Raw genomic sequence first — 19,808 nt, forward strand, 5'->3', positions numbered from 1 at the left:
TGATCCTGTAGAATATTTATCACATTGTCGCCATAATAATCAAAGCTTGCTCTCCAAAAGGTCAAAGGTTGTGGTGGCATAGGATACATTATCGCTCGCAGTTTAAATGGTGTCACCTAGAAGCTCCGCGAAGCTTGTAAAAGACAAGAATAGAGTACACGCCACCTTTGAGCTAGGTGATGTTTGATCACTTTAAAAGACGTCGAATGGACGGACTTACGAGGTAAAGGTAGCCTAAGTAGACGACGAACGTTCGATCTCGGGGTGCTTCTTGTGAATTCCTTGACCTTCCTTAAGAAGAGCTATTTTCGCCACTACGGCCTCGATGAGGCTTCGCACACCGGGAAGAAAGCAGGTTGATAGTCACCGCTAGTGGCACACTAGCCCAGACCATGATCAGTCGCCGTTGCCAGTCTGTAGGAATGAAATGTGATGACGACGTGGATCGTGTGCTCATCGGTCCCTTTGTCTTCCGAATCAAGATGTCGCTGGTAGCCTAAGTTCTAATTACAATCGTTAAGCTCAACCCGGTGAAGGATATCAAACAGGACCACGAACCATGAGTGAAGTAAACGCAAGTGGAGGGTTCGCAGTATATAGATTTAATGATAGTGCCAGTATCATTTTGACTCAACTTCGACGGACGAGTAGATACCTGCAGGATGTGGAAGGACTCCAAGACTTTGAATATTTCGCGCTGATGACTTGAGGTAGAGAATTTCAGCAAACGAATAACAAGCTCTACAATGAGCATCCTACCTTCGAGATCGGCCCATCAAGCTGTTAATGAAGAGACGTTGAAGAAAATAATGAACAAACAACACAGATCGAGGGTGAGCCGAGTGGAAGGCGCTGGAGAATTGTCGTGAACCGGTCGCTTTGTCGATCCGCTTGAGCAGTGAGACCAAATAAAGTCGGACGAGACGTGGACTCATCGATAAGGAGAGAGGGGGGATGGCTAAGGGCGTGGGCCACCTTCGAGGATGAAGACGGGGAATTGAGATGTCTTAGTATTAAGACTCTTTTCTGGTGTTCCCGGCAAGATGGATGTATGTGTCATATATAAGCGAAGGTAATGGAGAGGGGAGGGAAATATGTCCCGCGTGCGGTCGGTTTGGCCTTCCTGTGTCTGTGATCTTCCATGAACTCAATAATATGTTGTGGTATGAGTGGGTGAGGAATCGCTTGCCTTTTCCTGTTCTCAGTTTGAATCGCCGTCTTACATTGTGTTCCGATGTTTTGCGTTCACAGGACCTTCGGTCTTCTAAAGAAGCATCCGTTCTCTCCGCCGCTGCGGTATGCGATCCAGTGTGGCTTTCCGCATTACCTATGTGCTATGAAAGTAATCTGAACTGTTTAACTGTTCCTGTCCTGCGTGATGCTGCCCAGCGCATTAGATATAAGCGTTCTGAGGCACGACTAGAGGCAAGCAGTGTCCTTTGCGAGTTCGTCTGATGAGGTGTTCACCCGGCATTTCTCAATGCGCCTTCCCATTACATCTCTCCAAACTTGCGCTACGTTGATCGCAGCGAACGTTCACATTGCTTATGGTTGCGATGTTACAGCTGCACTCTGCCGCTGTCCTCTGACATTAGTGTCCTCTCTCACTCTTATTTCTCCACCCTCACGTACAACTGACCTTCACCAGCATCATGAGAAAGAAGAGAAACAGGCAGGCAGAGTCGGGGACTGGCCGCCGCTACAATGATAATAACGTGTCAGAAATCACGCGTCGGTCACGTGTTTGACGCGACTTTAAAAGTTAAACATCTTTGAATTGCGGCACTCCATTAAGCGCTGCGGCTCATCGTTGCTCAACGTTATGCCTCCGATGGCTTCCTCTCGCAAAGTAACGGTAGCGTCAAGAAGTTCGGAGCGCAAGGGAAAGCAGAAAGCGAAAGACGAGTCTCCAGAACAGCAAAGGATTTCTGCGATGATTGATGTCAACGCATCTCTACAGACGTTATCATCAGTGGCACAATCCGGCTGGAAGGCAAATTCGCAGGAGGGAAGAACGAAGTCGAGCGCGCTCAGCAAGGTGTCAGCTGCCGTCTCTCGTGCAAATGAAGCTTTGTCATGTCTTCGTGTTCTATGTCCGGATGACCTTGACGTAGAACGCGCCGCATCCAGCATGATGAGCAAGCTGCTTGTGTTGGAGATGGTGCGTGGTGAATAAATTTCCCTGCGAGCTCAACTCAACCGTGAAGTAGCATGATGCTGCCCTTCCTTTCCTTGGTGATATGCATGCTCGTCTGCTCGCTTTGCTTGGGGTACCTGACCCCAAAGCATCAGCCCACTCTGCCTCTACTTCAAAGTCGCCAGTTCGCCTGCTTTCCCTCCCGATGCCAATGATACCGCCACCAGCCGACGCTGTGCTCCTCACGCTTATTTCAACGTATCTAATGCACGCAATAATTTTCTTCACACACATCACGATGTCTCCCTCGTCATCGACTATCACTACCCTGGACTCGTTCTCCACGACTCTGATAGGATCCGGCACGCTCTTGACATGGATGCCTTATTGTGTATCCTTGCCTAGCAAGCACATAGACACTACGCTCACACGGGCATATACGGTGTTGACAAAATCATGCTCTTCAATTTCTGCGAATGCGCGCTCAACCTTCCTCATCCGTGTATATGCACTCAAGTGCCTTCTATGCACGAGCCCTGGAACTGTTCAGCCAAACACATTCTGGGATCAAATCCAGAAGTCGTGCACAGTGTACGTCAGATCCTCTTCTCCCATGTCAGAAGCGGAGGAGCTCCCCGTCGCAACACTTTTGTCAGAGTCTCTTGGTGAGGTCGTACAGATCGCACAGTCCAAACCAATGTTTCTAGAGGGAAAATCGTTTGTCCTTCTCTGTGAGACGTGGACAAGTTTTGCAAAGCGCGTGAGTCATGGTCATTAAGATATCGGTGTAACATGGTGCTGACCTGCTGAACAGAGCAACGATTTTCGCACCCTTGATCGCATAATAAACCTGATGGGTCCGGGATCTTCATCTTGCTCGTTGGCCGAGGTCGATGGCTTAGCCAACAATCTCAGTAAACTCGACATCTCTGCTCCGTCGCCCCAGGACAAGGACACTGCTGTTCTCGAGTGTGCAAGGGCTTTGGCAGTATTAACTAAACTCACTGCATGCTTGGATGCAAACTCCGGTGAGTGTTTATCATGTCTGGTATCTTTACAATACCTGACAAATCCATTTGCAGATGAAACAGAACGTGTTCACGAAGCAGCGAAAGTTCTCCCTGGTTTGGGGGGCCTTTTATGCCTTTCGACTGAACCAAACGATGAGTTGCACCGTGCGCAAGGAAAGCTCCAACGTGCCCTAGAGAGATTCAGACGAGCTTGCATCAAGGTCCTGGATGGGGAGGCGAAGGTCCAAAATCATGTAATAATTTCCCTACTAATGACAATCTCCACTGCCCTGGAAGGCGTGTTCAAGCAGGTGAGCTTTAACTTAACTCATGTACGGAGGGATTGACAGGTGTCATCACAGAACCCAAGTAAGGACATCTTGACCGCATCCCTCGATTCACTATTTATCCTTGCGCGCATACGGCTTAAATGCGATGATCCTGACACCTATACGCCCACTCTCGACCTCCTCAACCATACTATGGTCCTTCTGAACTCCACCCCCGACCATCTAAACGCCATCCCAGTTTCTGCACGTGCCAACTACACCCGCTGTATCTCGGGGGCATATCACAATCTGGCCGGCACACTGTATCAATGCTCCAAGTACGGGGGTGCGGTGCGTTTTCTGAAGGAAGGATGTTCACTTGGTGCACGGGCACTTCACATACGAGCGGGTGTTATGCAAGACGACACAGAGGATGGTGAACGAGACGAAGGGTGGAAACAACTCGAAGAACAGATGTTTCGGAGGTGGGAGCTTCTTGCGGTGTGCTATTCTAAGATGGGGGACCGGAAGGTAATCATTTTGCATTGCTTACCTACCCGGTATGGAACGCTAACATTTCTGTGCGCTGTCAGCTTGCGTGTGGCGCATTTGTGGAGAGCGTAAAGGCCTTTCCGTACGGCTCATCCGGTCTGGAGCACCTGGCTAGGTCAGCAACATCGACGAATGCTTTCAGCGCGAATGCAAGCACAAAGCAGCTTAGTGGGATAATCGACAGACTAACATACACAGCGACATGCGAACTTTTTCTCCCTACAAATGAAGTCAGCCTCCATACTGCACTGAAGTCGGGTGTTATTGGGCATGAGGTCCTGGGCCTGCTGCTCGAGCGTCAGATTTCGATTCTCGAACCTTGCCTTCGGAAGGATGGTGTGCAAACTATTGTGCGCGGGCTGTTGCGAGATGCTCTGTCGGTGTATAAGGCCACCGTTCTTCCGTTGCGCAGGGCTAGAGTCCTCTTGAAGTGCATGGAGCTCTTATGGAAGGATGGGAATGCCAACGATGGAGAGACTTGCTGGACAGCGGAGCACCTGGGTGAAGAAGTTTTGAACCTGCTCACTGTTGAGGTATTTCTTTGCCTCTCTTCTGCTTCTGAATGTTATAGTTTCTCCATTCCAGGACCTTGGGCACGACTCCGCCTTTGTAGCATTCCGTTTACAGTACACTGTAGCGGTTCATCTTTGGTTGAGCCTCTTCGCGTATCGTAGCGCAGGATCACCAATGACTTCGACTGTGTCATACCATGTAGAGGAGGCGTGCAATATCCTGCGCAGGCTTATTCCTAACTCTTCGACTGAAACGGATCCAAAGACAAAGCGATCGCCTGCTCATGCGAAGAAGTCACCTAAAGACACTGTGCCTGCGAAGAAGCCGACAAGAGCTGTGAGCGTCCGTACGACAAACAAGGCCAGAGCACAAAATCCTGTTACACCACGTCCGCGTAAAGGTTTGTTTTCGGAATATCTTTCCAGCTTTATTTCCTGACAAAGTTCCACGAGCAGCTCTCGAGAATGTGTCGAATGTCACTCAGAGCACACCTCCGAAGCAGGCTGGTGCTACGACTGGTGTTCAGAAGGCGGTGGTTGTGTTCGACCTCGAGACAATCGTCGGTCAACTTCGTAAGCTTTGTCAGGATCCTTTACGGAGTGCTGTTGACTGATCAAGCAGAAATGAACGTCCATTTGCTTGGACTTCTGGGTCTGGTCTTACTAAAGATCAAGCTTCTTGAGGCTCTGAAGCGCATCTGCGAGCGTCAACTCGTCGTATCCGCTAATTGTGAGTGTGTCATGTCTTATAGAAGTTGTTATTTTCATCTTTCTGAACAGTATACATCATTATATGCGCTGATCTCGCGTCAGAGTATGTTAAATTGGGAAAATCGAAGCGGGCCAATTCCATTTTTGCACGGAGTTCAGCGGTGCTGAAATCGAGTGATGTTTCCGACGAAGTACGTATCAGTTATTTGCTAAGATATGCGGAGATTTTGGCTCTTGGAAACAACATTCTTGGAAGGTGAGGTTACTTCACGCCAAGGGTCTTCTACTGTGACTCAACATTTCGCTCTCTAGTGCTTCCTTCTACTGTGAAGCCATGGGTTTGTCAGAGGCTTCTCCGCCCGAAGACAAAGCTCTACCGACTGCTGAACGGATAAGGCTGCGTGTTGGACGGCTCGAGCGTGCGGCGATGGCTTGTAGAGTCTCCGCAGCTATTCAATACTCCAGGGTCTGTCATTCGGTTGTCCATCATATATTGTTGCCTGACTCGATTCCCCAGAACAATGTAGTTGGTGCTTTAGAGTGCACGTTGCAATCGTTGCGACTGTGGAATCGTGCGGTGGACACGCTTTCTCGATTAAGCCAGCCTTCCTCCAAACCCACCAAGGCAACCGATGATTCGAATCCATTTGAGGCTACTCCTCCAGAATCGTCAACCGCTAGCGATACTCGGTCCAATGATCACTCGAGATCATTAGGTCAGAGACGTCTCATGGACGGGATGGAGTGGCAAATGGTTGAAGGACTACTTTCAACCCTGCTGACCCTCACTCATGCCTACTTCACCCGTGGTTCTTGCCGCGAAGCTGAGTATTTTGCTCAGCAAACGCAGGACCTCGCCGAGTCCGTCAACGCCCCGACCATGGTTGCTCGTGCACTGATGCGCAAGGGTGAGATCCAATTGTACCAGAGGCAGCTAGATGCAGGTAGGGACAGCTTGGCCAAGGCTGCGGAGTTGTTGCAAGATCTGCCGGGTGTAGATGCAGCTGATATGAGGCGGCTGAATGGAGATTGGAATCGCTTGAATGAGCAAGTCCAGGACGCCAAGGACCTCTACGAAGAGGCATCTACGATGCTTGGGGAACTAGAGGGAATGTTGGCGTCCTTCGACGGCAGGTGATAGTCCACGGCTAACGTTTAATACACTTCCTCTAATCAGAATTTCTAGTCGCCGTAAATCCAGCGTAACGCTTTCACCACAAGCTGTCTTAGCTCCCGCCGGACAAGGAGCGATAGTCCCCACCTTGTTGTCTGACATTCTCCGCCGCCATAGTAAGGAGCATCGCTTCTAAACATTAAACCTACTAACTGGTCAATCGCAGTCTGGCTACTGCGCGATGATGGAGAATGCTACGATCAAGGATTTGATAGATCGTCTTATGGCTTTGCCTGCTTCCCAAGACACAAAAGTGAGACTTGCTTATGGATGTCGGATTTATAGCTAAATCTTTCACAGGGAGAAGAACATGCACTTATGGGGAAACTCACCCTGCATAGCGTCTACGACCAATTCCGTTCAGATATGTTCCTGAGTTCCCTGGCTGAATCTAGTGCGTACATTTTGCATACCAACTTTTGAGAACTCAACATTTGTGTCCAGCAATTGCACTTCCGATGGGCATGACAAGCGACCGAGCGGTATCGCTTACACCTTCGACACAAGATATCTTGAGTACTCTGGACCAGGCAGAGAAATTATTCTGGGCTGACCTTGCGCTTACCGCGGATCGGGGGAATGTCCCTCACATTCGCGAAGCGACTATAAACCTTGCACTCATTAAGCGCTTCAGACATCCCTTGGAAAGGGGGGAAAGGATGGACCCATTATTGCTGCGCGCCTTCTTGGTAAGATTATGATTTACCTGATGAGGCCTGTTTTTGACGCCAAACTAGATGCGTCATCCGCAATTACTCTACGCCGTGAAATGCTAGAGGCTATTCAGCATAAATTCCCCAGCGTACAATTCGACGATCTTGAATGGCCCCTTATGACGCCCAGCGGTTCCCCGCTGCCTCGGAAGAGTCCATCTCAAATTTGGCGGCTGAAGACCTCCAACACTGAGGAAGCATCTGACGATGACGATGATTCGAACGCAAGCATGACGGCGTACTGGGATTCTATTCGCGAGACGTATGCAGAGCAGACTTCAGACACTTCCTTGCTATCGACCACGACCATGTCACAGTTTCCATCTCATTGGACGATCGTCCATATCAGCCTCACGCCTGATAAGAGTACCCTCTTTATTTCCCGGCAGAATGTTTCTTCTGAGCCGTTGATGTTCTGTGTGCCTCTCAAAGGCCGACGCGAATCAGACGAGGACGAACACCTGACGTTTGACGATGCGGTGAAAGAGCTCGCTGAAATAATCCGCTTAAGCGACCAAGGGACACGCAATGCAGTCAATGTACGAAATGATGATCCGCGAGCAAGAGCTGCCTGGTGGGCGGAGCGCAATACATTGGATAAAAGGATGCAAGAACTGCTGGAGAACATCGAATTTTGCTGGTTGGGTGCATTCAAAGTGAGCATTCTCTTTTGGTAAATACTTTTTGAGTGAACAACTTTTGTAGACCATTCTCAGTCCCGTCCCACCTATATCAGCCGAGCTCATCACTGACCTGCGCGCTTCGTCTCGAGAAGGTGTTCAAGCGCATTCTTCCTCCCCCAGACAAGAAACAGAAGCAGCCCCCTCGCTTGTCTGACGTGCTCCTCGATTGCTTCTCATCCCTGAGTCCAAAGTGTCGTGAGGAAGAGCTTGAAGACTTACTCTTTTTCATCCTTGACCTGTACACCTTCCATGGCATCCCTGTCGCCATCGCAGATATAGACGTAGATCAAGTAACAGTGGATCTTCGCTGTGCGCTGGAGGAGCATACCGCCTTCAAGAACAAGCGAGGGAAGGTGAATCCAACTTCCGTAGACGACCCCCACATGTTCCTCGTCCTGGACCACAATGTACAAGGCGTTCCTTGGGAGTCGATACCAGTCTTGAGGGGCCAGAGCGTGAGCCGTATCCCGAACGTTTCATTCTTGCTTGATCGGGTTCGACTTGCGTCTGCCAAGAACCGATCAGGGGGCGTTGTTGATCGGACATCCGTGGATCCACGCAAGACGTTCTTCGTGCTCAACCCTAGCGGAGACTTGAAAGGGACTGAGGGACGATTCAAACCATGGCTTGAACAGATGCGGAGTGTAGGCTGGGAGGGAGTCATTGGACGTCCGCCAAGCGAACAGCAGTTCTTAGATGCCCTTGCGCGGAAAGATCTGGTAGTGTGAGTGACTCTTGACTAATTGCTGCATCGGACCTTGACGGCTTTCAGGTATTTCGGACACGGTGGAGGAGAACAATACGTGCGGTCACACAAAATTCGTCATTTGCCTCGCTGTGCAGCGACGATGTTGTGGGGGTGCTCCAGCGGGTTATTGAAGGAGATGGGTGATTTTGACAGAGTAGGCACTCCGTTCAATTACATGCTTGCTGGATGGTACGTCGCAAGCCTGTTTTATCTACACTCCCTGCTCAACATTCATCGTGCACAGCCCTTTACTAGTGGCGAATCTTTGGGATGTCACTGACCGCGATATAGACAAGTTTTCACAAGCAGTTTTTGACTCGCTGAGATTGACTCCGACTCGTGGAGAGGAGCAGGGTATGTCAGCAGTTACCGCAATTGCAAAAGCCCGAGAGGCATGCAAACTTAAGTATCTCACTGGGGCAGCACCAGTTGTATATGGGATTCCGTTCTACCTATAATGAACAATACGACGTACTTATGTACTCCATGCTCCATTTATAGTTTCTTACAAGGTTATCGATGATGGTGCAATATCAAGCTGGACATGACTCAGGAAGCCGTCCGCCCAGCTATGTATGATTGACTAGTTACAAAGATGCGTGACCACGGGGTTCGAATGGTAGCAAGAGAGCAATAAAACCAGAGACGATGAAGATAGCTCCTGAAATCCAGATCGGCACAGCTGTCGTGAGGTTCGAGTACAAAGCAATGACCGGGGCCTGTGTGGTAAGTTAGAGAGTAGCAGAGCACACACAGGTACCGTCAACGACAAATGAACTTACCATGATGCCAAATATTCTGTTTGCAGTGGCCACAAGCGCGTTACCAGTTCCACGATCTTTGGTAGGAAACAATTCGGGTGAGATGGCATATAAGACGCCATACATGACGTTGCTCGTGTAGCTATAAGCACAGTTCCAGCCAAGGAGCGCATTGGATGTGCGTGCGGTGGTGGATGCTAGTATGAATACACCTGTCAATACTTGACGACAGAATGAATCAGCTGAAGCGCGTAACTTATCCTGAGAGTCTTACCGGTGAATATCGCCAAGGTGCCTCGTCTACCGAGGTACGGAAGCTCGACAAAGTAACCTGCCATTAATGCTCCAGGAACGCCTATCACGCTTAGAATGACTTGCTAGGTAGGATGTGAGTCCAGCAAACGGCAGAAAGTAAACGAGCGTACGTTGCGATACGTGATATATGTGGAACTGTCGCCAAAATTTGCCCCACGGGTGGCCAAGCTAGCAAAGAGTTGGTAGGGAGCTAGTCATATCTTGAACCACTCACAAGTATGTTACGAAGCCGTTGTACCTGCGCAAGTCTGAGTAAGGATGCCCACGGAAAATTTGAACAAACCTACAGCGGAAACGCGAGGCCGATTAAAGCTCAAGGAACACGAAAACGTTAATCGATACTCGAGCCATCGACCTCATGACGCAGACTTACCCCAAATAATGATCAAAATAGTAGTCGACAAAGCCATCTTTCGAGTGGCGAATAACGATTTAACATGGTTATTGCTAAATATCCCCATCTTCCTCCGCACGGCAGCCAAAGCAGATGTATCCATATGAACGTCATCGTCGACGGCGGTGCCAGCCACTTTTCCAGCCCTCCTGAGGTCTTCGAGGGTAAGGTTGCTTGTTGTCCCATTGTAGGCTGCAACTTTGTGGACGACCTCGACTGCCTGTTCATCTCTGCCTCGTCCCATGAGGTATTTTGGACTCTCGTATAGGTTGAAAGCGAAAAAAGCGGATGACCCAGAGGAACATCATGAGCCCACCCATAGTGAACAAGAAATATCGCCACCCTTCGTTTGAGGATCTTGGACAAGGAGAAGGAGGAACAGTGGTGGGACAAGAGTAATCGGAAATAAGGGGCCATGCAACCTAAAGCAAGTTAGTATGCACCGAAAGCACTAATCAGGTGAATTTCCGACCAGACTACCCAACAGTTGCCCAAAGGCCCACCAAACGGAGAGTACCGTCAATAAATATTGGTGAGAAGCGGGGACGAATTCTACAAGACACATCAATATCATTAAAACTGAATGCAAGCACTCTTCTTTACCTAAGAAGACAGCAGAGTCGACAGGCAAATTGCCACCCACGCCTACTGACCACACCGCGGTCAGGGAACAGAGCGCAACATAGTTCATCGATCCTCCAGCCGCAATGGCGAACAGACCAGTCATGCCCAGAGTGATGTTGAAGGCCCACCTACGCATAGCCAGTCAAGACAGCACGATGACGTGAGAGTGCTCAGCTAAATCATACCTCCGACCCCAAACATCTGAAGAAAGGCTCCAAAACGCAGCTCCCACTAACAAGCCAATGTTTTGAGCGAGTTTTAGCCATGGACCTAGTACGTTAAACTCGTTCACTACTGGCGTCAATATCAAACCAGTGACAATCTATGAAGATAGTAAACAAACGAGCACCCGAGGCAGAAGAACGCACATACCGGCCAAAGATTATCGCTATACCAAGAAGTTTAGCAGAGCCTCAACAACCAAGTTCATTTGCTAACTCACGACAGCCAGCCAAACCCAGCTACCACGAACAAGTACCACTTCTCTCCCATTAATAAACAAAAGCGTCGACTACGAGTTACTCACCTGATACTTTCCCATTCCAATCTCCTGCAACGCATCATTAAGAATCCTGGCTTTGGCCTGATATACAGGGTCCAACGAATCCTCAGTGAATATGTCCCGAGTCTCAGCTTGCACACCGAAACTTTCGCTCTCCTTGTCTTTGCGCAGTTCACCCTGCTCGACCGACATCGTGAAGTGAAAGCAAGAGCCGGCTACGGGTGCCTGAGATCTCTGTGGATAAATTATCCATGAAGATCTCAGGCGCTTCGTGGTCGGCCCTTACTTTCAGTACTTTACCGGTTTATATATGGCATGAAATCCACCTAATGTATCCAGCACAACGTGAATCGGCCCGTTGGAGACAAATTGCGTACTTCACGTAAATGTTGCACCAAAAGACGCATGGCTACGTTAACATATGGAACATGTCAAGAGTCTGCGTGGAAAATCGATTAATTGATAAGATGATTCCCCGCCTCGTGACACATGGTCATACATCTGTAGTATAACTTATAAGTCAGGTTAGTCGCAACTCACGAGCCTAAAATCTACTACCATGATGATAACAAGATAACAAGTGCGGCTGCAACGTCAGTTATCTCGAAGCTTGAAGGCGACTGAGGTGAGCTTTATGGTGCAGTCATGACTTGAATAACTGAGTCTGAGTGACTCTGAGGCAATCGTATTTCCAGACCTTGTCGTCTTCAACGCTGTGACAGCGATATTCTGACTTGATACCCAGTGGAGGCACTGTAGTCAGGCTTTTCAGCCTCTGCACTATGTCTCCACTGTGTATGGTGAATCGACGCGCACGCGCACGCCGCACAGTACTTTGTCAGGAACGCGAGCAGGCCATCTTGAGAGGAGGCAACCCTGATAGGGCATTCTGGGCGGACTATAAAAACAGTACAAAGCAAGAGGCAGGGAGGATATAAGGAAGAATATGATCGCCAACGATAAGGCCGTGGAATGGGATCAACCCAGCCCGCCACCTCATACAACTTTCCGTCTCTACAAGTAATCTTTTCCTGTACGCAGCTGCCACATGCCGTTCTTGCCGCGAGCCAACCCCAGAAACATGTGCTTTTCTCGCAAAAAATCAACTCGCTTCACCCCCTCCATCCGTTCTTTCTTGCTGTTACAACGCGTCTCCCACGCCAGCCTAAGCTGCTCCTTGTCCTCGGCATCTAGCTCATCGTTGTAGTAATCCTCATTGCGTATCGGTCCAGCTAGGAATTGGCATATAGTCATGAACACGTCATCCAGTGTGACGTAGGAACCATTGCCTAACGGCACGACATCAATGTACCACGGTAAGCGCGTGTGATAGAGGCGCATGAACAACGTCGGCGGGTTTGTACTCGGTTTCATCAAGTCGTTTGCGACTACTGGGCGCCCCAGCGCTCGAATTACAAGCAAGTGTTGGCTGCGACGGAGATCGAGGATTACAGCTCTGTCGTGTCGCAGGACAGGAGCGAGGTCGAGCTGGGCGCTATCGGTGGATGCTGTTGCTATATCAGCATTGCTCATAAAGTCAAAAATTAAAGCATAACTTACGATCGGGTGGTCTTGATACAGACTTACTTCGGAATAGTAGGGATGAAATACCCGACTTGAATTTGAAGCCGCGTCTCCAGCTTTTTGGGCGCTCTCCCGGCCAATCTGGAGGCACGTATGCTGCAGATAATGACCGTGTCATAGAGACTGCGGATGAGGGTGTGTATGAACTTGTACTTGGGAATGTTTGAATGGGAGGTCTAGCCTGGTTAGGGAACATCAATGGCCCCCAAGCATTCCACGCCGCGGCTTGTTGTGCGTTGTAAGGGCCAGTTGCACCGATGCTATTGCGCCTGCGGATATTAGGTTGAACGGTCTCAGGATTCATGGGCAGGTGTGGTACATAAGGACTTGGCACAGATAGCGGAGCTGGCGCAACCTGAGCTTGCCAGTATCGGGCCCACCTTGCCTGTTCTTCTTGGGCTGCTGCCTGGAATGGAGGATACAGCTGAGGCATGGGCGCACCCCACTCCTGGCCAGCGAATGCGTTTTGTGGACGTGGTGCACCCCACCCCTGACCAGCGAATGCGTTTTGTGGAGGTGGTGCACCCCACCCCTGGCCAGCGAATGTGTTTTGTGGAGGTGGCGCATTCCACCCCTGGCCAGCGAATGCGCTCTGTGGGGGTGGATAATTTGCCGTAAATGTCGCGTTTGCTGGAGGGGGTATCCTTGGCTGCGGCATATTGTTCGCATCAACTAGGGGCGGCATGTCAGCATATATGTCGTTCATGCTGGCCGCCGGTGCTCAGAGGATGCAAGGACGGTGTGAACAGGTGATAATATCGATAAAGCGACCTCCTGCCAGCTTGATAAATGTGAAGCAGTGTGCACTGCAGTGACAAATGAACGTGAACAATGATTGCTATAGATTCCTGTGCTGCCTTGTATTACCCGACCGTTAGCGATGCCAGAGAAGTACTTGCAAACCAGTGCAATGCAAACGCTGGTGACGGAAACTCACGAAGCCTTATTGAATGTGTATGTCGAGGTTATATGGGGAGACACATTTCCCACAAAGCAAAGCCAGCTAACAGGAAAAATGTGGCGTAGTTCCTGCTCATTCTGGGACAAGATGACCCCGTGACGTTGAGTTGACAAGTTGATAGTCAGGAACAGGTATTCAACTGATACGCCACTGCCGAGCTGCACGGACTTTGAAAATTATGATCCGAATCTTCTCTCGATGGTTTGAGCAGGTTGATTTGCTCCATGATCTCCAGGGTATAGTGAGTACCAGGTCTATCTCTTCTATTACAACGATCGGTAATGAATAAAGATAATGGCGACGATCCTGAGGAATTACAGAAATGAAAAGATTGGACACTCCGGAAGGAGGATGGTGCCCGATGGACCCATGATGTAGTTCATTGCACATCCAATATGTATACAGTGATACGTGGTAACCTAGGCTTCAGGTAAGTATATAGTAGTTGTCATTTGCCGCCTCCCTCACTAGCCTAGGACTAATTGCATGATCATGTGAGGTCTCAGATCTCAGGTGTGTCACTTCGAATCTCTCAAGAACGAGAACTTGATGAATCAGTCCGAGATGAGCGCTATCGTTTAGTTGACATTTCCTTCCTCACTTAGCCCATAGCTGGCGAATATCGCTCTCAGATACCATGGTAAATTTATCTTCTTTTGACAACCCCGGTGACCAGTTATTTTTGCCAGGTATCAATCCATTCGGGCGTGTTTGAACCAACGGCCTCGGCCCCGAATATAATTTGTCGTGGAATTGATTTCCTCTCTGCGGAACCTATTGTATTCTGTTTACAGAGTCAAGTAGGATGATGTCCTATCGTGCGACCATGTTACCCCAACATCAACACGAACACTGCCAAAGCGGGCCGCGTGCATCAACATGTCATGATTTTTCCGTTTAATGTGGTCTTAACTTTTGCTCCGTAAAGAAACCCAGGTAGTGCAGTTAACAGACGATGACGATGACGAAGAGGAGGAGGAAGAGGAAGAAGCTACACCCCCTCCCGCCTCTCAGAAGGCTCAGGCCGTAAGTCGCTTGTATAAGTAGGACAGCACATACTCATTTTGTCGTATGCAGTGCAAGCAAAGCGAGGAATGACATTCAATCTACTTTTGCAGGGACTAGTACCCTCGATCCCATCATGGATAGCGAGAAAGACGAACAGGAGGAAGAGGAGCTGGCCAACGATATATTGACTTCGGAGTAGAATTTCCGTCATCTACGAGAGTACAGTATCTATAATGATTTACATTTGTACCCCGTACCGCTGTACTTCTACTGACATGACTGCTGCTTTCATAGTTTTGAGTAATTCCGCCAGATTGGATGATAATTATATACGAGAACTGCAGGGCCTGCAGCACGTATTCGTGGATACAATCTTTTGGCCCATCAGAGATACAAATGTATGTCAATATCAGGCGCGAAGTTAATGTTTGCGTCATGAAAACAAATTGTGTTCGACACTTGCTTTGTTCTTATATTGTATAGATATAAAGTACATACACCATGACCAACTGCTTCTACCCGTAAGGCTTTCAACCGATTTGATATACCTTTCCAGGCTCCACAGCAAGAACCTCAGTTTTTCCATTGTCGGCCCTCAGCACATGGCACACCTGAAAATTGCTCCGTTTCCAGGTGCTGGACTTCTTTGACGCAATTTCATAAAATCCGGGTCCCCCACTGCTGTCGCCAGTGTTAGTGATGCTAACACTGATTTTCTCTGTGGTGTTGTTGACTATAGTGATTTCATTCATAGTGCCTGCTCGTGTTTCCAAAATGATTCTTAACTCCCTTTATGATAGTTTATACTCTGAACGCACCTCCGATATCATATTTCTTTCCAGGCTCCACAACGAGAACCTCGGTATTTCCATTGTCGGCCCTCAACACATGGCACACCTGCAAATGGCTCCGTTTCCAGGTACTGGACTTCTTTGATGCAATTTCATAGAATCCGGGTCCCCCACTGCTCTCGCTAATCTCAGTGATGCTAACACTGATTTTCTCTCCGGTGTTGTTGACTATGGTGACTTCGTTCATATTGCCTGCTCCTATGTCCAGCATGATTATTATGAACCACCCCCAATACTTGAACACACCTCGAAGGTAGAGTTTAGCAGAAAGATTCCGCACGAAACTTCAACACAGAAGTAATATGCCTAGAGAATGGGTCAGACGAATAGGGGATCAAGACTCGCTCAGAGTAATTGAAGGGGTGACGAGGGTGTGGTTATGAGCTTAGTAGTGGGTGAAAAGTAGAGTAGATTCTCTCGTATGTCCTCTGATGCATTCTTTTATCCAGTATTTATACTATCCTTCGCTAATAAAACATAACCGGTCCATTATATATTAAGCTCTGACATATCTAACGCTGCAGCTGACAATCATCTCGGACTCGGCAAACGGGAGTTTGCCGTCACGCACTCGTTATCTCAATCCTTCGTGTCTACACAGTGTCATCCGATTCCAACAGAGGGGACGGACTTCCTAACTTCAAAACATCGTGTATTTATACTTAAACGTGAATGGCTGTCGACTTCTCAGCTCAGATATAAGAATTAATGTTGGATTATACAGCGGACTCCAGCCGAAGAGAAATCTTGGGAATACTTACACTGACACAGGAATAAGTACCTCTTGTAGCACACCGCAAACCCAAATTGGTAATTCTGACGAGTCTGAAATTTGAATCCAGATGTTAGCTCAATGTTCGTATCACATCATATGACCCATCTAGTACAGAGTCAAGTTGAGAGTCAGGAATAGGGATTCAACTGATACGCCACTGCCCGAGCTGTAGCTGCACGGACTTTGAAAACGATCCGAATCTTCACACATTCTCTCAAGGCCCTGAATTTTGAGCAGGCTGGTTTGCTCCATGCTCCTGGAAACGTTGTCGACAAATGAAGCAGGGTATAGTGAGTACCAGATCTATATCAATTACCTTTTCAATAGTACCATGATTGGTGATGACTTGGAGGACATATGAAGATCATGGCGACGATCCCAAGGAATTACTACGGAAACAAAAAGATTGGACACGAGTCCAGGAGGAGGATAGCGCCCGATGAACCTGCGATGTAGTTCATTGCACATCCAATATGTATACAGTGATACGTGGCAGCCTAGGCCTCAGGTAAGTATATAGTAGCTGTCACTTGCTGCCTCCCCTAGGGACTAATTGCATGATCATGTGAGGTCTCAGATCTCAGGTGTGTCACTTCGAATCTCTCAAGAGCGAGAACTTGATGAATCAGTCCGAGATGAGCGCCATCATTTAGCTGACATTTCCTTCCTCACTTGGCCCATAGCTGGCGAATATCGCTCTCAGATACCATGGTAAATTTATCTTCTTCTTTTGACAACCCCGGTGACCAGTTATTTTTGCCAGATATCAATCCATTAGAGCGAACATTGTACGTTTGAACCAACGGCCTCGGCATCTATCATGAAATTCAGTTCCTCTCCGCGGAACCTACTTGACCACCCAGTTCGCCTCCGTATCATGCCTGCCGCTTCGATTCATATTTCTTTTTTTCGTACCTTCAGTCTTGGAGATTTTCTTCCGCAAATCAGTGTTTGCGACCAAGGACACCCATATCGTCTCGGTTCTTATGAGTGAGTCGGCTAACCGGATGCGTACCTTTATCTTCATTTATCAGCATCCAGCGCTTCTTCCCTCTCGAAGTTCCAAATCAACTGATTTAACACTTTGGAGGATATCGATTGAGAATACCCGTCACCACGACTGGACATCCTTTATTCTGTTTTTTGATCATGTCTTCGACCTTGTAATCCGAACCAGGTTGACAACCGAACTGAGCCTGGTATTCCGCGTCTTTGATTGATGGTCTTGAGCCGAGATGTCCTGAAATAGGTCGTTCCCAAGTAAGTTGTACACTAGTCTTCAAAACATACATCAAAATTCGACTGTTCTTCATGCCTGATTGCTGAGAATGCCAAATGCTTTACAATCTGGCATTCGCGTTAGTTTTAAATTGCACGATCAGATAATCACAGTGCAGCTCACTTTTTCTGCTTGGCCTACATGTCGCTATAATGAGTATACGAGACGTGGCAGTCTCTGGGTGGACTCACTTTAAGGATAAGCAATCGGGTAGGTCATCGATGATCTAGATACTCGACATCTAGATGCTTAGATCTAGATCGAAGTCGTATTTTGAAACCGAGAGCCATCATGATCACCGATTAGATCAGGATGTAAGGTACGGTGGGGTACGGTCCACGGTTTTCAAATTGCTTCGTGCACATCAATTTAGGCTCACTACAACTACATTACATTTATTCTGAAGGTCCATATATACCAAGCATCGCTGAAATCCTCACTCCTCAACATCTGACTGAATAGGTGCACGATAACGTCTCCCCAGGCGTGCTATACGAGTATCATGATCTGGTATGTCCGAGTCGTCATCATTTCGTACAGACGTCCCTTGAAGTCGCAGAGACTTACGAGGTGCGTGTGGGAGTTCACCATCATTGTTTGGGCTTCCAGCGGATTTCTGAGACAACGACAAAGCACTGAGAGATTGAGAGAGCTGATCGCGATGAGGGGTCTCAGGCTCATCTAGTGCAGCGGACTCTACATCAGAGTGGGAATCGGGCTGTGCAGGCCCATGGACTAAGTGAAGTCCTGTCATCAGTGTTTAAAACACTCGGAAAGACTATCAGTACCTTCAGGTTCGGACCTGCGTCTGAGGCGTTTTGGCGGGGGCTGCTCAGCGGTGTCAGTTTCCTCGCCCGAGCTCGAATGGTAGGTTCTTCGACGGTTGTTTGAAGACGTGACCTTTGTTTTTCTTCCATCAAACAGGCGCTTTATTATAGTTTTGTTGTGCAATTCATCCAGAGGTATATCGTCATCTGGATCTGGGCCCGAGGTTTGAGAAATATTTGCACTCGCGTGAGAGGGTGGGAGGCCTTCCGCCTGTACAACAGACCGATCTGCATCACCATTCTCTGTGGACTCAGAGTCAGCGTGCTCTGCATCGTCGTGCCCATCACTGTCGTCATCCACCACGGGATCGTTGGTGTTATTGGCTGGTTCGAAATCACTACCATTCTCTTGGTAGATTGTCTCGTCATCATCAACTACAAAGACATCGCGCTCGTAGTCATCGTCGGGCTCCACAGACCCGCGGCCATCGTTCTGTTTTCCAAGAAGTTGCCCTGTGGGATTTTCCACGTGCGCAGATGCTCTGGGGTGGTATGGCCGTCGGTGGGTCCGGAGATAAATCCTGTACCTCTGAACTAGGTCTTTGAACTTGTAATACTGGGTAAAGTGAACACCGAAAGTCAAATGCAGCTGGGAAACTTCGAACTCACCCAAAGGCATTTGCTATGCTCTGGTTTCAGACAAAATCTGATGAAACCAGGACGCTTGTACACATCATCGAGCCTATATCCATTATACTGCTTTCCAAATCATATTGTGACTGAACCTGGTGACTTCTAATCGTATACCTTGTCCAAGTAAAGACGATATGCCTCCGCCAGGTTTTGATGCTACGATTCCGAGTGATTGAAGCGCATACGGTGCTGATCACCGATCGACTTACCCAGTCATTACCAGACCGTGAAGGATGAATACCCCACCAGATGGTGTCTTCTGGTACATCGAGTCTTTTGTCTTTATGCTCTCCAAAGGGGAAGGGGTAGGCTTCAGGAGTTTGAAGGAGTAATTCTTCATATCGTTTATTGGCCTTTATGTAGGCAGGATACTGAATTTATTCTCAGTGTTAGCCGTAACTACTGTACGCAGTTCTGACCCAGGAGTTTTTTGCAAGGTGGGCTCGTGTTGCCCACCGCCTCAAGCCATTTGAGACAGAGTCGAGTCGCCTACCGGCAGATTGTCCACATGGGAATGGGTATGCTCTAGGATCGTCGTCGTGGTGAGAAAGTTCATTGCTGTTCACGACACCTTCACTGATATGCGCCATGGTCTCAGTGCTAGTAGTGATTCTGAATATTGAGTGACAGGCGAACACAGTACTGCACAGTAAGACGTTTCAACCCTGCGCACGTGATTCATCATTCATAGTGACTTTGCATGACTACTTACATGGCCTGAGAGTACTGTAAACAATTACCCAACACGCGATTGTACGGTTCTTGCTACCTCCTGTCAGATCCTA

General features: G+C 48.5%; 6 protein-coding genes across 6 annotated transcripts; 3 read left to right on the forward strand and 3 right to left on the reverse strand.

Moving 5' to 3' along the window:
- Positions 1-1,822: 1,822 nt before the first annotated feature.
- Positions 1,823-8,967, forward strand: BJ212DRAFT_1476606 (peptidase family C50-domain-containing protein; the record flags this gene model as incomplete). Its single annotated transcript, XM_041339393.1, has 21 exons — positions 1,823-2,161; positions 2,211-2,897; positions 2,952-3,165; positions 3,220-3,458; positions 3,510-3,947; positions 4,010-4,501; positions 4,554-4,881; positions 4,937-5,053; positions 5,103-5,210; positions 5,261-5,447; positions 5,504-5,657; positions 5,709-6,304; positions 6,378-6,393; positions 6,532-6,618; positions 6,666-6,759; positions 6,810-6,946; positions 7,000-7,054; positions 7,103-7,734; positions 7,815-8,485; positions 8,534-8,698; positions 8,754-8,967. 21 exons carry the CDS (start codon positions 1,823-1,825, stop codon positions 8,965-8,967), a joined length of 5,970 nt encoding a protein of 1,989 aa, XP_041197790.1.
- A 129-nt stretch (positions 8,968-9,096) lies between these two features.
- BJ212DRAFT_1444763 (MFS general substrate transporter) lies at positions 9,097-11,297 on the reverse strand (the record flags this gene model as incomplete). The annotated part of the gene is made up of 14 exons (XM_041338002.1): positions 9,097-9,228; positions 9,292-9,491; positions 9,545-9,647; positions 9,696-9,753; positions 9,800-9,823; positions 9,873-9,897; positions 9,959-10,238; positions 10,273-10,401; positions 10,452-10,531; positions 10,583-10,731; positions 10,789-10,925; positions 10,976-10,991; positions 11,046-11,083; positions 11,130-11,297. The coding sequence occupies 14 exons, from the start codon at positions 11,295-11,297 to the stop codon at positions 9,097-9,099; spliced, it is 1,539 nt and encodes a 512-aa protein (XP_041197791.1).
- An 822-nt stretch (positions 11,298-12,119) lies between these two features.
- Positions 12,120-13,395, reverse strand: BJ212DRAFT_1476608 (uncharacterized protein; the record flags this gene model as incomplete). Its single annotated transcript, XM_041339394.1, has 2 exons — positions 12,120-12,613; positions 12,666-13,395. The coding sequence occupies 2 exons, from the start codon at positions 13,393-13,395 to the stop codon at positions 12,120-12,122; spliced, it is 1,224 nt and encodes a 407-aa protein (XP_041197792.1).
- A 1,210-nt stretch (positions 13,396-14,605) lies between these two features.
- On the forward strand, positions 14,606-14,857 carry BJ212DRAFT_1476609 (uncharacterized protein; the record flags this gene model as incomplete). The annotated part of the gene is made up of 2 exons (XM_041339395.1): positions 14,606-14,676; positions 14,728-14,857. The coding sequence occupies 2 exons, from the start codon at positions 14,606-14,608 to the stop codon at positions 14,855-14,857; spliced, it is 201 nt and encodes a 66-aa protein (XP_041197793.1).
- A 335-nt stretch (positions 14,858-15,192) lies between these two features.
- On the forward strand, positions 15,193-15,664 carry BJ212DRAFT_1326306 (uncharacterized protein). Its single transcript, XM_041334600.1, has one exon. The coding sequence runs from the start codon at positions 15,358-15,360 to the stop codon at positions 15,592-15,594; it is 237 nt and encodes a 78-aa protein (XP_041197794.1). The 5' UTR covers positions 15,193-15,357; the 3' UTR covers positions 15,595-15,664.
- A 2,308-nt stretch (positions 15,665-17,972) lies between these two features.
- On the reverse strand, positions 17,973-19,793 carry BJ212DRAFT_1574335 (uncharacterized protein). Its single transcript, XM_041342107.1, has 7 exons — positions 19,443-19,793; positions 19,233-19,394; positions 19,138-19,179; positions 19,000-19,086; positions 18,352-18,946; positions 18,131-18,298; positions 17,973-18,070 (listed from the first exon to the last, which is right to left on the reverse strand). Exons 1-7 carry the CDS (start codon positions 19,611-19,613, stop codon positions 18,000-18,002), a joined length of 1,296 nt encoding a protein of 431 aa, XP_041197795.1. The 5' UTR covers positions 19,614-19,793; the 3' UTR covers positions 17,973-17,999.
- Positions 19,794-19,808: the final 15 nt, after the last annotated feature.

This window comes from Suillus subaureus, assembly GCF_016647635.1.
Source record: "Suillus subaureus strain MN1 chromosome Unknown BJ212scaffold_4, whole genome shotgun sequence".
Taxonomy (NCBI): domain Eukaryota; kingdom Fungi; phylum Basidiomycota; class Agaricomycetes; order Boletales; family Suillaceae; genus Suillus; species Suillus subaureus.